This window comes from Bos indicus x Bos taurus, chromosome 26 (assembly GCF_003369695.1).
Source record: "Bos indicus x Bos taurus breed Angus x Brahman F1 hybrid chromosome 26, Bos_hybrid_MaternalHap_v2.0, whole genome shotgun sequence".
NCBI classification, from domain to species: Eukaryota; Metazoa; Chordata; class Mammalia; order Artiodactyla; family Bovidae; genus Bos; species Bos indicus x Bos taurus.
In genome coordinates, this window is record NC_040101.1 from 9,716,578 (window position 1) to 9,732,809 (window position 16,232).

The window sequence follows — 16,232 nt, forward strand, 5'->3', positions numbered from 1 at the left end:
ATTTCCACTGAGAAACCAGTTCTGTCACCAAAGTCCAATCTGGCAGCTTTGACACTTCAAAGGCTCAGTCAGCCTAGACTGGAATGCAGTGTACCAACTGCAACTGAACTGTGTTTAACAGGGGGCCTATCAGCTTTACCATTTTTACTTAAGAGTTTATTCTCAATAAACAGTAGGAATTATCCCATATGTTTTAGAAAGATTAAACAATGAAAATGTAGAATATAAAAATAAAAGGCAATTATTTCTTTAATAAGCAGAATTAAACATTTTTCAAACCCATTATTTTATCTGGTAGCCTCATAAACTTAGTTTTTGCTTCCCTGATATCATAGTCCTTTTGCTTCTTATTTAACTGCATTTATTTATTTTTGCATATGGCACACATTCACATGGCTTGACATTTTAAAGAGAGCAAAGGGTACATACTTAAGCATTTATTAAAACTGTTATAAGATAATTTGAGTTGTGAGTATTCAACACGCTTCTGACTAAATCAAATCTGAAGTTAACCTTAAATATGACCATTCCAAATGCACTGCCATATAGTTCCTACTTCATTGTGTTCATTTGTGACATTGGTGGCTTTGAAAAAAAAAGGGCTATAAACAAACCACCAAAACACTACAGATTCCCATTACATGGCTAAATTTCACCTAAGAGCTAATAAGCCATGCAAACTATAGTAATATAGAGTTTATCCAATGCATGTGCACCTGTGAGTTTGTACATATTACCACAAAGGTGCATGTCAAGTGGTGTAGTATAAAAAAGTTCCCAAATACATGAAATACAGAAATCAAAATTCTTGTGGCAACTCAGGAAATTAAGCTTTAGAAAATAGACAGGACTTTTTAAATTAGTAAAGTTCTATTTTTTTTCCATTATTTTTTTAATAGACATATTCAACCTGATAACTATAGTGAAATAGTTTGCGTTAGTGTTGACAAAGTCAGTTACGATAACTGCAGAAGGCAGTTTGGTTAACTCAACTTTCTAGAATCAGTTGTGAGTAGTGAGTAAGTCCGGGCCCTCTAGTAAGAAGGCATGTGTGCGTGAGAGCCCACATACGTGCTGCATTCCCCAGTTCTTGACGTATACCTCTGTATACAAGGGTTCGACAGCCTTCTGGCCTGCCGCATCTGGAACACAGTGCAAAGCTAAGATTAGAGTTAACCTATCCTGGGAAGGGGAGGAAAAGAGACAGTTCTGCTGACAGAGACAGAGAGTCCACTTTGCCCCCACCACAAAGCACAAAACACAAACACCCTTCTCCAGCTTTTCCTCTTCCCAACAGATATTGTTTTTGCAGAGAGTCTCATACTTGACCGCTGAAAAGGTCACATAAAACACAGGTGGTTACAAAATTAACACCTCTAAAAATAATTTCTGAGCTATTCCAAAAAGGATATAAGAATAACTTTAAAAGTGAGAAAAGATGGGGTTTTTTTTATATTTACTGACCTAGAGTCATTTCTAACAAGAAAAGATTAAAAGACAGTATTACTGCAATACTAGCACTGCAGGAAAATACTAAAAGTGCAGATTATCAGCACTGACAATGAGTCCCAGTAATAAAGGCTATCATGCTGTGTATTAGTGTTAGACTGCCTTCTGTAGACAAACATACTGCATTTTAAGATGCTTGCAAGTTTTTCATTCCTTAGTAGATTTGTATTTTCAGACCACAGATCAGTGACCAAAGTATCCTAAAGCTAAATCTTATTCTTATGATGTACATGTTAAGTTAAAAAGTAAAAACATATTCCTTACTGAGAATGTTTAGCTGGTTTAATCTACTATACTGCCACAAAGATAATTAACATAGTGAAAAGAAGCCTTTTAAATTAACCAAGTAAAAAATGAGAATGAAATGCAAAGAGAACATTATATTTAAGGTTCAAGCTGCTCAACTGTCTTATGGCGCTATTAAGGCAAAAAACCTAAACTGAAATTACAGGAAGTTAAAAAGGAAACTGAGAAAACTTCACAAAATTGTGTAATGCTACAACTAAAGGTGCCTTAAATGATTAGGTCAAATACCACACTAAGACTTGGTAAAATTATACCAAATCTGGACTTACTGACAAGTAAGAACTCCTAAAACAAAACAAGGAAACGTTCATTCTTTAGTTGCCCTGTTTGTGCATTTAAGACAATACAATGCACAGAAAAGTTATGTATACATAACACTATAGGAAGCATTAAATTAGAAATGCATTATTTTTTTTTTTGCAAGTCCAATCGGTATGAAAGTCAACATGCAGATAAATCTCAAAACAGAAAGAAATCAAAAGGATTAGGGGGAGAGGAAGAAAAATAACTTGACAGGATTGGGGATCCAAGGGAGTATCACCCCAGAGAACAGGAAACATACAGAAGACGCTGATCTGCCGGGTCCCCGCTGAGCTACAATGGCACCCGAGACTGCTTTAATCCAACTGTGCATCTCTTCAGGGCTATCAGCCTAAGGGGAAGGAAGCATTCATTCAAGTTTTCCTCAAAATCAGCTCTTGTGTCTATAAATCCAATGTGTTCATCTTGGTAATTAACCATCAACAAAAAAATCAGCCTAAGGCAATGGTTTCTAAGAAATTTTAGAAATCGCTTTTTTGAACCAGGTTTTGCCGGGTAAATTACAACACACAGAAGTAAGTTGGGCACTTAATGTTCTAAGATGAGACATGTCAAAAAGTGTCAACATGAACAGTTTTGGAGAGAAAACAAGAGGAGGAAGTCAAAGACCTTCTCATTTTGCTCTCCAATCATTGTACTTGTCTGAATTTTCAAGATGGATTATTTATGTAATTGTGCAGTAAAAAAAACAAAAACCACTGTGACATCATTTTATGTTATTTTTCTAAAAACAATTTCTAATTGTACCCTAAAACCCTAAAAGCGGTATCGGCAGTCCTATGCCAAAGCAGGCTCTTCCTTGATAGGACTGTGGCTTCCAATGTGCATTAGAAGCCTTCCGATGACTTCAATTAAACAAGGCCCTCAGAGGGGTGGCGAGGTAGGGTCCCTTCTCGATTAAGTTTAAAAATTCTAAAGACACAAGTAATATTTTTGAACCAATGATAATAACAAAGAGATTTTAAAAGGGAAAAATTCAAAGCAGGCAGAGGTAGAGTATACTTTCGTTCACTACAAACAAGAGCACCAGTCTAGAAATCAGTTTGGTAAAAGACAGGTTTAAAAAAGCTCGTGCTCTAATAGTGACTCCTGATCTAGAAACTGATCAGAAGGAAGTAAGAAATCCAGACAAGTTTATTCACAAAATGTTCACTAACACTTTATACCATAGTAAATGTACAAAAACTATGTTAATGAATGATCAGTAACAGTACAGAAATAGTTTAATGGTAAAACACTCATATGAGAGAGCATAGTTCTAAAAGGCTTTCAGAGAATTCTTAATGACGTGGGAAAAAGTGACCATAATATAGTAAATAAATAGGATATAACACTATATTTCATATGATCCCACTTGGTATAAAAAGATATAGCCTAATAAGAACAAACAAAAAAAAGAACAGCTGCCTGAATGTAGAATTCTATGTTTTATAAAGTACCTTTCTCTTCATATTTCTGTATTTTTCTATATTTTCTGCAAAAAGCATATGTAATAACTTTTAAAAACAAAACTAAATGTTCTTATAAAAAAAACTTTTAAGTAAATCAATGTGTTAAATAAAAAGCATATTTTAAACTTAAACATAGGATACCTATCCACCATTAGTGAAATAAGATCTACTATTTACTTTTATTACGGATATTTGAGTCCCTTTTTTTAGAAAATTACCAAAAAAGTGATATAATTGAAATTCCAAAATATGTGCAAATATAATCCAACTTGAAAATACAGACAGCATATAAATAGCACATTTCCCTTCCTCCATATAAAACTTAATTCTATTCAATTAACTTACAGCGAAGAATATCTCTTTGCTGAACATATGATCTACCAATAACCTTAGATACAGCATCATTTTTATTAAGTTGGCAATTACATTTGTCATATTTTTCCTTACTTCTATGAGAAACACGTTTATTTATGTTATTTTCACCTCTAAAATTATTAATTCCTTGTTAGGAGGATCTATAATCTCGAAAGAAGTATCCTACCTGCACATAGAAAGTTCGAGATGATGTTACAATTTCAAAGAGGTTGTCTCTCATCATTATGTCACTGTTAACAAAACAAATTTTCCAATTGTACTCAAGAAGCAATTATTTGATAGTTTTCTTTTCACTTATTTACCCAGTACCAAATATGTGTTAATAAATATTAAAGGTAAAATATTAATTTACTTAAAAAATACCAAATTATCATTTTTCAATTTATTCTTGCATTGAATTCTATACATTTTATACAGTTACATGTATTTTTAGAAAAGTGCAAAAACAACTTTAAAATCCAAAGTTTTCAACTGTGAAGAAAGAGTGTGCTCAAAGAAACAGTGGTACAGTTAACATACTTTCTTATTAAAGCTCTATTTTGCAGCAACCTTGAAATATTAAAATTATTAATACATCCATCTGTCAAGTATGACAGAAGTTGTTCATATTAAATTCTGTCCTTTCCATTAATAAGCTTAAGAATTGTTCCCTAATTTGTAGTTTTCAAACAAACAAAAAAATCTCAATATTTAATCTGAAGGCTTTGAAAGTTTTAGCAAAACTCACTGGCAGTAATATAGGAAAACATCATCTGAAAGTGCATCGATTAAGCTGAGGAACTATATACTGTGGGCTAATAGTTGTGTTAGGCACCAAGTCTGAGGGGGTGCTTACCTTTGCTTACATTCCTGGACTTTATGAACCTCCTTAAGTGGTATTACGCGGAGAGGTTCCTTTTCCTATCGTAAAAAGGGCAGATAAACAGACATACATTTTTAAAATCTCTCTGATCATTAGTTGTCTTATTTGGAGATCTACTGTGAAAATCATGCTTCCTTCCTGACGCACATCTAAGACATAAATCTACCTTCTTGAACCATCTAGCATTAGAAGGGCTCAAGTATTATAACTGTATACACACTGTGGTTTGAAACAAGGGAACTGACATATAACCCATGTTCACACTACTGATGTCCTGAACGATACTGTAAGCTTATTAAAAGCCAACAACCATCCATCTTTTCCTCGATGAACCGCTATGGACCCAGCGAGTATTTCCTCTTTTTTTTTTCATATAGAAGGGACCAGAGTAGTAAATAGCCAGCTTCTCCGAGTTAAATTTGTCATTTTAAAAAACAGAGTTTATTAAACATGTACTGCTGCCACTGCTGCTGCTGCTGCTAAGTCGCTTCAGCCGTGTCTGACCCTGTGCGACCCCATAGACAGCAGCCCACCAGGCTCCCCCGTCCCTGGGATTCTCCAGGCAAGAACACTGGAGTGGGTTGCCATTTCCTTCTCCAAAACATGTACTAAGTGGAGACATTACTTTGCCAACAAAGGTCCGTCTAGTCAAGGCTATGGTTTTTCCTGCGGTCATGTATGGATGTGAGAGTTGGACTGTGAAGAAAGCTGAGCGCCGAAGAATTGATGCTTTTGAACTGTGGTGTTGGAGAAGACTCTTGAGAGTCCCTTGGACTGCAAGGAGATCCAACCAGTCCATTCTGAAGGAGATCAGTCCTGGGTGTTCTTTGGAAGGAATGATGCTAAAGCTGAAACTCCAGTACTTTGGCCACCTCATGCGAAGAGTTGACTCATTGGAAAAGACTCTGATGCTGGGAGGGACTGGGGGCAGAAGGAGAAGGGGACAACAGAGGACGAGATGGCTGGATGGTATCACCGACTCGATGGACATGAGTTTGAGTGAACTCTGGGAGATGGTGATGGACAGGGAGGCCTGGCGTTCCGCAATTCATGGGGTCACAAAGAGTCGGACACAACTGAGCGACTGAACTGAACTGAAGTGGCAGGACATGTGCTAGGTTTTAAATGTGTCACTTTCCACAATTCTAGAATACATGCACTATTGTTCACCTGAGCAAACAGGATTAGACATACTAATTACCTCAACTAAGGCTACAAAACCAGATACAAGATTCAAGTATGACATAACCAGTTCCTAGTTGGCACAGTATTCACAGTAAACATTTCATGAAATACTATATACTGTATTTCACTGAAAATGACACACCACTGAGTTTAAGACATACCATTATTCTATGCAGCACTAAGAAAATCATCAAACCAAGCACAAGTGCAGCTTCTGAGACACCAAGGCTGGTACTTTTTGAACCAAGTAGCTACTGCTTCCAGCTAAGGCTCTTAGATTTTGAAGTCTAAGAAAGGGTCCCAAGCTAAAATGGCTATTCCTATTATGCTATGCCATTTTTCAATTCATTCAAAAATACTTGTTGATTATTTTCTAAGTACCAGGCGCTGTGTTGATAAAAGGGTCCAAAAGAGAATCTTTGCTCTCAAGAAGCTCGTGCAGTTAACTGGTAAAGACAAATACGTACACAGTAACAAACCATAGTGGGAAGTGTTATGACCGAGGTGGGTATCGGGTAACACATGTGTAAAGGAAAGGCATACAAGTTTTCCAGAAGAACAGACACCTGAGATGAATTTTAAAACATGCCCTTCCTATTCTCCAGTGCTCTGCTGTCCAAGAGGAGTCACTAGCTCTGCCTAACCATTTGAATTAAAATATTAAATATGACCAGTTTTAACTTTAAAATTAAATACAGTCAGGATCATCAGTCACAGTGGCCATATTTCCAGCTGTATTTTACAGCCACAGGTGCCACTAGATCTGGCCAAGGCAGATAACAGAACATCTCTATTAGTGCAAAGTCCACCTGGGCAGTGCTGCTCTGTCCCGTCATCAAGGCATATGGTTCCTCTGTCAAATGTCCATCAGAGAAGAAGTAGAACTGCGCTCAATTCACCCAACAATCTACTGCAGAACACAGGTCACGTGACAAGAGTATTTTAAATAAGGATGCTACTCAAACAAGTGAAAGAGGGAACTTCAGTCTTTGATTCTACCTTCAGATGGGACGAAAACATCTTATGTGAAGAAACAAAAAAGTCAACCTGAAATAGGAAGAGAAAATGCCAAGGGAGGGCAAGGAAGAGAAGGCAGAAATACAGAGGGTCAAATGTGGACTTTCTCCCATTTCCTCCACAGCCCCTGTAGAGGAAATGTGTAGACTGAGGGGTTCTGATGTTTTTAATTCTTTCCGAGTAGAATGCCTTTGAAGGTACACTCTTTTTACCTAAGATGTATTGAACGAAAATACTGTTAACCAAAAGCATCACAACAAAATACACTGAATATATCTTTGCCGTCATCAAGGCATATGGTTCCTCTGTCAAATGTCCATCAGAGAAGAGGTAGAACTGCGCTCAGTTTATCCAACAATCTACTGCAGAACACAGGTACTTGATAATACAAAATACACTGTATATATCTCCAAAAACCAGAATTTAATTATTTTAAAAATAGAAAACAGGACAAGAAACTATATAATTACCACAGTGTAACACTTCTAAAACCTTTTTAAAGCAACATTTATGACAAAGCAACATACCAGTTCAGATTTGAAGTAGCCTATTGTGTTTTCATCCAATTGAAAATATCTTCTCTTCCAGTTTTTCATCTACCAGAGATGAACACAGACATGAGACTTCTGTTTCTAAGATGTCAAATGTTAATAACCACTTAATTCTTCTGATATGAACCCACAATCAGAAATGTCAAGCACCGGAAAACCTCACCACCCTCCCTTAGAAGAGGAGATACAGGAAATTTCATCTCTTTTGCTACTCAGGCCTTGAACTTCTAATTCAACTTTGGTGCTTGGCTTTTAGCTCTTATTATATGATTTTATAATATAGTCTTATATTTTTGATGCTCTGAAAGTTAAAAAAAAAAACAAAACAAAGAAAGCACTTCCCTATGCCCTGCATCCCCCACAAAGTAAAGACTGTTAAGAGTTCAACAAGCAAGCACAGGAAATGTTATTAAACTATATCAAGCTTCTTCATCTATAACATGCATGAATCCTCAACAGGAACTTTATAATACTAACTAGTAAAGTAACATGTTTAATAAAGTGAACCTACTCTGTATAAACATTTTTTGTCAATGAAATAATAGTTTTTGTGAAAGCACTTCAGATTTTCTAAGGGTCAGTATTTTGGATTTAAGAGTGCAACAGAAAGGAATGTCTCAAGAGCCCTAATTAACACACAGCCTGATGAGAATTCTGATTTGATCTACAGACATGCAAGAACGAAAAACCTTCAGCTTTCACCTTCATTTCCTGTAGCCTAAAGAGGGTCAAACAATTAGGAGTGAAAGAACTTGCCTTGGTTGGCCTGAGCTCATCAGAGCTGCCAGAAGTTACTATATAAGATCAAGCAGAATTGCCAGTAGATATTTAAGTAAAAAAATTTTTTAACTTTATTTCTAAACTTTGAAGTTTATTTTCTCATGAAAATCTATAGATTTAGTTCATATTTTAGAAAGGGAATTTGGAACTGTAATAATACTGGTGAATGTACTTGCTCTTTCCACAGTTTCTTATCATCGATTTGTTATCTGGGCCAACCAGCTATTACTAATGGCCAGGTGCTATGCTGTGACCTCTCTCAACTGCATCTTTCAAAAAACCTTCTGGATGGTAGGCTTTATAATATGATTTTCTACATACACACACACCGAAAAAAAAAAAAAAAAAACTGAGAGCCTGAGATGTTAAGTCAGTAACCCAAGGTCTCAGCATTTTCAACTCGGGTCAGCCCAACCCTGCACCAAATAAGTGATCCACACCCCACCCTCCTTGCCCTCCTTTTCTGCCATCTCCCTACTAGAGTTCCCTTTCCCTGACCCACTCCCAAGGGGGTAAAAAAAATCAACAGAAACCCTTCCTGGAATAAATTTAAATTGTTAGGAAAGTTCGCTTAAAATTGCAGGTTAGTTGTAATGGGCATTAACTTACCTAGCCGCCTACGGACCAAGAAAATAATAGCACTGAGTTTTGAACACAATAACCCCTATGCCCTCTCCTGACTCCTGGTCAGCAAGCTGGTCTTTCACAAAACAAAGCAAACCATGTGTATGTTGACAGTTTGCTAATGCATACTCATTTTTCATTATTTCACATACTGTGTTAAACTACTCACCACTGCTCCTTGTTTTACACAATACCCAGCTTTGATAACTGCACTATCTGAAGGTGGTTTAGGAGTGAAGTAAGGAAGATGGCTTTGTGACCGCTTCAAATTATTTCTGTCAATAGCTTCACCACATTCATTTACTTCTTCTTTCTAAAATGAAGCAAAATAAAGTCTTTTCTTGCTTGTTTAGCTTAAAAGCATGCTTGCAATTCATGCTGTTATCCCAGCAATCTTAAAATCCATTAGTGAGGAAAACAGATCTTCAAGTATTTTCTAATTAATTTGAGATACTTAATCATAACTTTTAACAACACTGATTAAAACCCAGATTTCTATCTCTCTTTTTCTGCAAAAGTCTTGCCACCAGCACTTTTTTTTTTTTTTGGTAGGGGATGCTGGGGTTTAACTTTCTAATTTGAAATAATTATAAATATTCACAGGAAGTTGTAAAAACACAATGTACAGGAGGTCTTACGTGCCCTTCAACCAGTTTCTCCAAACAGGGAAAACTATTCTATGGCACATTATCAAAACAGACACTGAAACACGTCACAGACCTTGTCCACATTTCCCCAGTTTCACATGCCTGTCTCTGTGCATGCATCATTCTATGCAGTTTTATTACCATATCTGTGATCCCGCCACCACCACAGCACAGAAGTGTCCACCACCACAAGGCTCCCTCAGGCTGCCCCTTTAGAGCCTCCATCCCCAACTGCTTGGCCCCCACTAATTTGTTTTCCATCCTTATTATTATGACATTTAGAGAATTTAATACAAATGGAATCATACAGTACGTGGGCTTTTGAGACTGGCATTTGCCACTCTGTATTATTCTCCTGGGAATTCATTCAGGATGGTCCTTGTACCAATTGTTCAACCCTTCTCACTGAGAGCAGTAATGTCACGGTTTGGACGTCCCATTGGCTAAATCACCCATAAAGGGCACTTGGGTTACTACCACGTTTGGGTGATTAGGAATAAAGCTACCACATAGTCATGATAAACAATGTGAAATAATTTTTGGTGACTTAGAAAATATTTCAGACCTAAGGAAAAAAAGCAGTTTACAAAGTATTTCCATGTCTAGGGGGTAAAAGGGCCTGGAAGAAAGACTCAGAAGAAAACATGTAAAGTGTTAAATGTTGTTTACCTAATGCTTTCCAGATTTTTTACAATAAAAACATACTTTTGAAATAAGTATAAAAGTTTTATGTTTTAGTGACTGCATTTATTCAATAAAGATGTACCATTTGACTTTTGATAACAATACAAAAATCAATATGCAGTAGCTAAACCATCACACAATAGAAGAACTGACTTCTTACCTGAGTTGGGGTAATGATGGGCACACCACCAACAATGTCAGTTCTGTAAGAGACCTGCTTCTTTCCACATTCGCCTTGGCGACTTGGGTTATCAGGATGAGGCTGTGAGTCTAATGGCTTTGGGACCTAAAACAGTAACTTGATGAATCATTTTGCAACAAGCATTATCTGACATCCTCTTTTATCACAGAATTTCCAACCAATCATAAGTCTATATATAACTGGTATATATAAAAATTATTTTATATATATATATATAAAACCCTTTAAGTTTTCATACTGGTTTTTCTTTTACAGTATTTATGACACAGCCATCATTTACCGTGTGCTTCCTTGGGCAGGTACTATCTCATATATTTTCCCTTTTAATCCTCCTGTCAATCCTATGCATAGGAGGAGCATCACCACAGCTGTAAGAAAACAGGCTCAAGAGGCACCAGGGAATGTAACTCTTGATCTTGGCTGGTCCACGTTCTAGCTCAGTTCGTATAACTCTCTTTCTCATTTAACCACTATAACGACATCCCCATTTTATCAGAGCACTTGAGAATGGGTCACAGCTCTGTGCTGTTACCCTTCCCATCCCTCCAGTCCTGCCCGACTGTGCAACATCCCAAGGACAGGGGATCCCGTCTCTTCAGATGTCCCCCTAATGGCTTTCTCCCCAGGCCTTAGGCCAACCCTCCACCCTCTCATCCATAATTAAACTATAATACCAGTCGTGGGCAGAAACAAAAGAATGAAGGGAATAAGAAGGACAGGGAAGAGAAATGAATTCTGGAGGGGGAAGTTTCCTAAATTCTTCTAAGAGATTTTATCTAAGAGGTTGCACGTTTTGGAGAGCTTTTTAAAGACAATATGACTACAGACAGAATTTTACTTGCCAAGATTCGCAAAAATACTTAAGAGTGAAAGGGCTATATAAAGTTCACTATACCCAGAAACAATCTGCTAAAGAAGTCCCAGTGTTTTCTAGTGAAGAGCATCATCTACTTCAATTATTCTGACAGAGAAAATGTGGCCATGTTAGCCATAAGAACAGAAAAATGTACTAAAAGAATTTGAAACCAGAGAAAGAATTAGCTCTCCAACATTTGTATTAGCTGCAATGTGCTGCTGAAAGGTGACCCATACGAAAAGTGGCTACTCCCTATTTCAAGAAGTTGAGGGTTTAGTCATGTGTGAGAATTTCCTAAGAAAATACCTCTAATATCTCCTTAAAAATATACTAAAATTTACTTTTTTTTTCATTTTTCTTCTAGAAATGATAGTATATTAAAAAACCCTTGCCTATACCGTTAAACCCACCGCTTCTCATTTATCCTTATAACAGAATGCTAAGTACAGCCTAAGTCCAATGTTAATAGCTCAACAATTGACTTAGAATTGCATTTTACAATCAAAATTATCTAAATTGCAAACATTTCTAAGAGCAAGAAAAATATAAGCAGAATACTCATGAATATAGTTAACTCCCTTAAAAATTCTGAATGGAAAGTGAGCTCTCAAGGCAGTCATTAAAATAAACACATTTTCAGAATCAAAAAAAACCAGTCAGGCAACTTGTAATAAGAATCAGAAAAGTGACCTCACTAGACAGATGGGAAATGTCAGACACTGAACATGCTTGGTTTCACTGCCGATTGCTTATCCACTCTTCCCTGCTTCCCATCCCTGATTGTTGTGATGGTTTTTCTGTGAGAGATCTGCATGTATTTTTGGCAAGCATCTGCACATGATCCTAATGATAGGAAATTCTAACAGCAGAAAAAGAAAAGGTAAAAGTGACTACAGAAGAGATGAACAAAATGGCAAGCCTGAAGACTGAAACCTAAAACATTCAAGAACAAACTCCTGGATGTTAGGAGCTTTCTGAGGGCTCTACCTACAGGCTGAAAAACACAAGTATAAAGCCTTACACTTTGGATTACATATATACACCATCTTGGTAAGACAGAAGTTCTGTATTCAGGTTATTCTATCTACTCCCAGTTGCCAATTAAAATGGAAAAAAAAAAAAAAAAGTGTGGAAGTTGGGCCATAATTTCAAAACACTTGTTTTTAGATTAAAATCAAATACTGATTTTTTAAATCAAAACCTACAGTGGGAAAGACACTATTTTAAAAAATAGTAGGTTTATTTAGGAATATGCCATATGCATCTTGGATATTCCTTAATAATCAACAGGGGACCAGACCCCATCATATTTATAGTTATCAATATAAATAGTTGAAAGTGTACTTTGAAAGTTGACTTTCCAAATTCTAGTCATCAATACTTCCTTCAAGGTTGGTTCCTCTCAGTTCAGTTCAGTCGCTCAGTCATGCCCAACTCTTTGCGACCCTACGGACTGCAGCGCACCAGGCCTCCCTGTCCATCACCAACTCCCAGAGTTCACTCAAACTCAGGTCCATTGAGTTGGTGATGCCATCCAACTATCTCATCCTCTGTCATCCCCTTCTCCTCCTGCCTTCAATCTTTCCCAGCATCAGGGTTTTTTTCCAATGAGTCAGTTCTTTGCATCAGGTGGCCAAAGTATTGGAGTTTCAGCTTCAACATCAGTGCTTCCTATGAATATTCAGGACTGATTTCCTTTAGGATGGATTGGTTGGATCCCTTGCAGTCCAAGGGACTCTCAAGAGTCTTCTCCAACACCACAGTTCAAAAGCATCATTTCTTCAGCACTCAGCTTTCTTTATAGTCCAACTCTCACATCCATACATGACCACTGGAAAAACCATAGCCTTGACTAGATGGACCATTGTTGGCAAAGTAATGTCTCTGCTTTTTAATATGCTGTCTAGGTTGGTCATAACTTTTCTTTCAAGGAGCAAGCGTCTTTTAATTTCATGGCTGCAGTCACCATCTGCAGTGATTTTGGAGCCCCCCAAAATAAAGTCTGCCACTGTTTCCACTGTTTCCCCATCTATTTGCCATGAAGTGATGTAACCAGATGCCATGATCTTAGATTTCTGAATGTTGAGTTTTAAGCCAACTTTTTCACTCGTCTCTTTCACTTTCATCAAGAGGCTCTTTAGTTCTTCTTCACTTTCTGCCATGATGGTGGTGTCATCTGCATATCTGAGGTTACTGATATTTTTCCTGGCAATCTTGATTTCAGCTTGTGCTTCATCCAGCCCAGCGTTTCTCGTGATATACTCTGCATTTAAGTTAAATAAGCAGGGTGACAACATACAGCCTTGACAGACTCCTATCCTGATTTGGAAGCAGTATGTTGTTCCATGTCCAGTTCTAACTGTTGCTTCCTGACCTGCATAAAGATTTCTCAGGAGGCAGGTCAGGTGGTCTGGTAGTCCCATCTCTTTAAGAATTTTCCAGTTTGTTGTGATCCACACAGTCAAAGGCTTTGGCATAGTCAATATAGCAGATGTTTTTCTGGAACTCTCTTGCTTCTTGGTTTCTCTACTATTGCTCTTTCTCTCTTTTTTGTAAGTAAGAGGAAAATTGTTTTAATGACAGCCACCAACACACAGTCACACAGAATTCATCAAAGTGAGGAAAGCCATGAACTATGGTGCTAGAGGATGGTCCATTAAGATGGCATGGTACTATAATTAGTAAGTAGATAATCACCATTCCCTTACCCACTGTCCTCTAATCACCTCTATTCTGAAACCATATACTTCCAAAACCTAATTTTGAATTTCCAAAACTTTCAAGTTTATATATTACATTGTACTCAGCAGACTACTAAATTACACAGTTTACCAAATGTCACTTGGAGTGATTCCATAGAAAGGTAAACTACACATACATTAAAATGGAAACTTGAAATTTACAAAGAAATCTACATGTAAATTACAAGCAACTTCCATAGGGAAGTACACCAGGTTAAAGATTCTGCACTTAAATGCATATGGAATTTTAACACTGGTAAGATTTTTTTTTAAAGAACAGTGAAATAAAACATTTCTTATTAAAGCATGGGAAATTCTTTCATTGCTATCCTATGAGTTAATGTGTACCTATAGAAAACCAATTTTTACTAAGTGATACCAATTCTATACTCAATTTAACAGCTATAACCACTTTGTTGACAAGCACGGATTTCTATATCTTAAATTTATATTTTTAAACATGAATTATAAAAACACATATACAACAGATTCATCTTTAAACTATAAAAGTTTCAACAGCTGCAAGACCACAAAAGCTATTTAAGAGTCCACATACTTTGACACATTACCCAATTCCTTATCAGTTTCTCTTGCATTTGAGTAAGCTTAAAGTGTCACTTGTATAAGACAGTTTCATACCATTAATAAATTAGATACAGCAATTCAAAAGACCTCCCAAATGGTAAAAAGTCTGAAACCATTCAATTCACTACTTTTTCTCTTAAAGCACTAAGAAACAATGCTGCTGCTCATTGCAAACTGTTAAAAAAAGAAAAATGGATTACTTCCATGAAATTACTACATATTGTCTTTATAAAAAATTTCCCAAATAGGGAATATTTGCAAAGAGTCAAAAACAATCAGTTAAAGCCTTTTAAGAAAATGCACTTCTGAATCAGTTGAAAAAAACTGCTTTCCTGAAACTGCACAAACCTAAAATAACTTCTGCTTCATGTACAGATCAGATGCAGTGCGTGGGTGTTTTCTGTCATGTGGTAACAAGCTGTTCTGGTGCAAGACCCAAAAAAATCGACCTAACTCTGAGAACAGCTTTAGTTATATTAACTCTTTATTGTGTTATGACATAAATATGGCTTATTCATTTAAATGGAAACGAACATATGCTGACTGTCAGGGCATATGTCTTTAAAGAGTAAGTCATATTGGGTCAGTAAATAACCTCATTTTAGTAAAAACACCCTTCCATTTACACAACCTCACCCAGGACCTCCTTCCCTATCCTTCCCATATGGGCCTGCTGTGTGTGCTTCTCCACCAGTGTGTAAGAGGGGAAAGGGAAGGAGAGGCTTCATCAGGGAACAGCTCCCGTCACTTGCTCAGCAGCAGTACTAAACTCTCCCAGAAATCTGTGTTCTGCTTTAGGGTCAGAGAAGAAGGATGGAGGCTCATTCTTTCAGGAAGCAGTGAGGCACTGAGCTTCAGAGTTAAGCTGCAGAGTCAAGCAGATGGTGTGGCTCACAGCTCCACAACTTAACAGCTATCAAACCTATACATGTCACTCGATCCTTCTAAGCCTCACTTTTTCAGGTACTTTCAGGTAAAACCTTCAGTGCAAGGCCTGGCACACTACAGACAAACAACACATATTAATGTTCATCAGAAAACCAAAAAGAGAAGCCTGAGTTGGAAGCAGGAAACTGCAGCACAAGAAAATGAGTGCCCAGGAACTGGAGGGGAAAAAACAGTGTGACAAAAAGTTTCAAGCCTGAGACAAACCCCCAAGGACCACGTGGGCAGGACCGCCTGGATATTACAGTTCTTCAGATCAGTCCCTACCCCTGAAGTCATTTCTAAGCCCTTCACTATCTTGTCCTGCTCCTATCTTCAACTCCTACCTACCTACGACCAGTCCCAGTTATGGCTTAAAAGGCAGACAGAATGCCATTTCTATTCCTTGGGTAGGTGGTAAGAAGTCTTTTAATCTTCCCTGCAGGGAGAGGGGGGGAAACATATCCGAAAGGTAGAACCCTATCTGCATTTTCCCTTAGAAACTTTAGTGTAAACAGCAGTTAGAATCTACAGTAATCAGACCTTTATTTGGTATACAATGGGTTAAAAAGGCATCAATGGGCCGATTTTTAAGGGCTAATAGTTACCATG

General features: G+C 37.2%; 1 protein-coding gene across 7 annotated transcripts in view; it reads right to left on the reverse strand.

The window, feature by feature from the left end:
• Positions 1 to 16,232, reverse strand: part of PLEKHA1 (pleckstrin homology domain containing A1) — a 54,636-nt gene that overhangs the window by 2,654 nt on the left and 35,750 nt on the right. For 3 of the 7 annotated variants that reach the window (XM_027529575.1, XM_027529574.1, XM_027529577.1), the window contains exons 6-11: positions 10,473 to 10,598; positions 9,151 to 9,294; positions 7,554 to 7,622; positions 4,798 to 4,862; positions 4,129 to 4,192; positions 2,378 to 2,467 (exon numbers count right to left, since the gene is read on the reverse strand). In XM_027529575.1, coding sequence (XP_027385376.1) covers positions 2,378 to 2,467; positions 4,129 to 4,192; positions 4,798 to 4,862; positions 7,554 to 7,622; positions 9,151 to 9,294; positions 10,473 to 10,598 — 558 coding nt within the window. Of the gene's footprint in view, positions 1 to 1,071; positions 1,143 to 2,377; positions 2,468 to 4,128; positions 4,193 to 4,797; positions 4,863 to 7,553; positions 7,623 to 9,150; positions 9,295 to 10,472; positions 10,599 to 16,232 lie in introns of all 7 variants that reach the window. The other 4 variants (XM_027529580.1, XM_027529579.1, XM_027529578.1 and 1 more) reach the window with 2 other exon arrangements.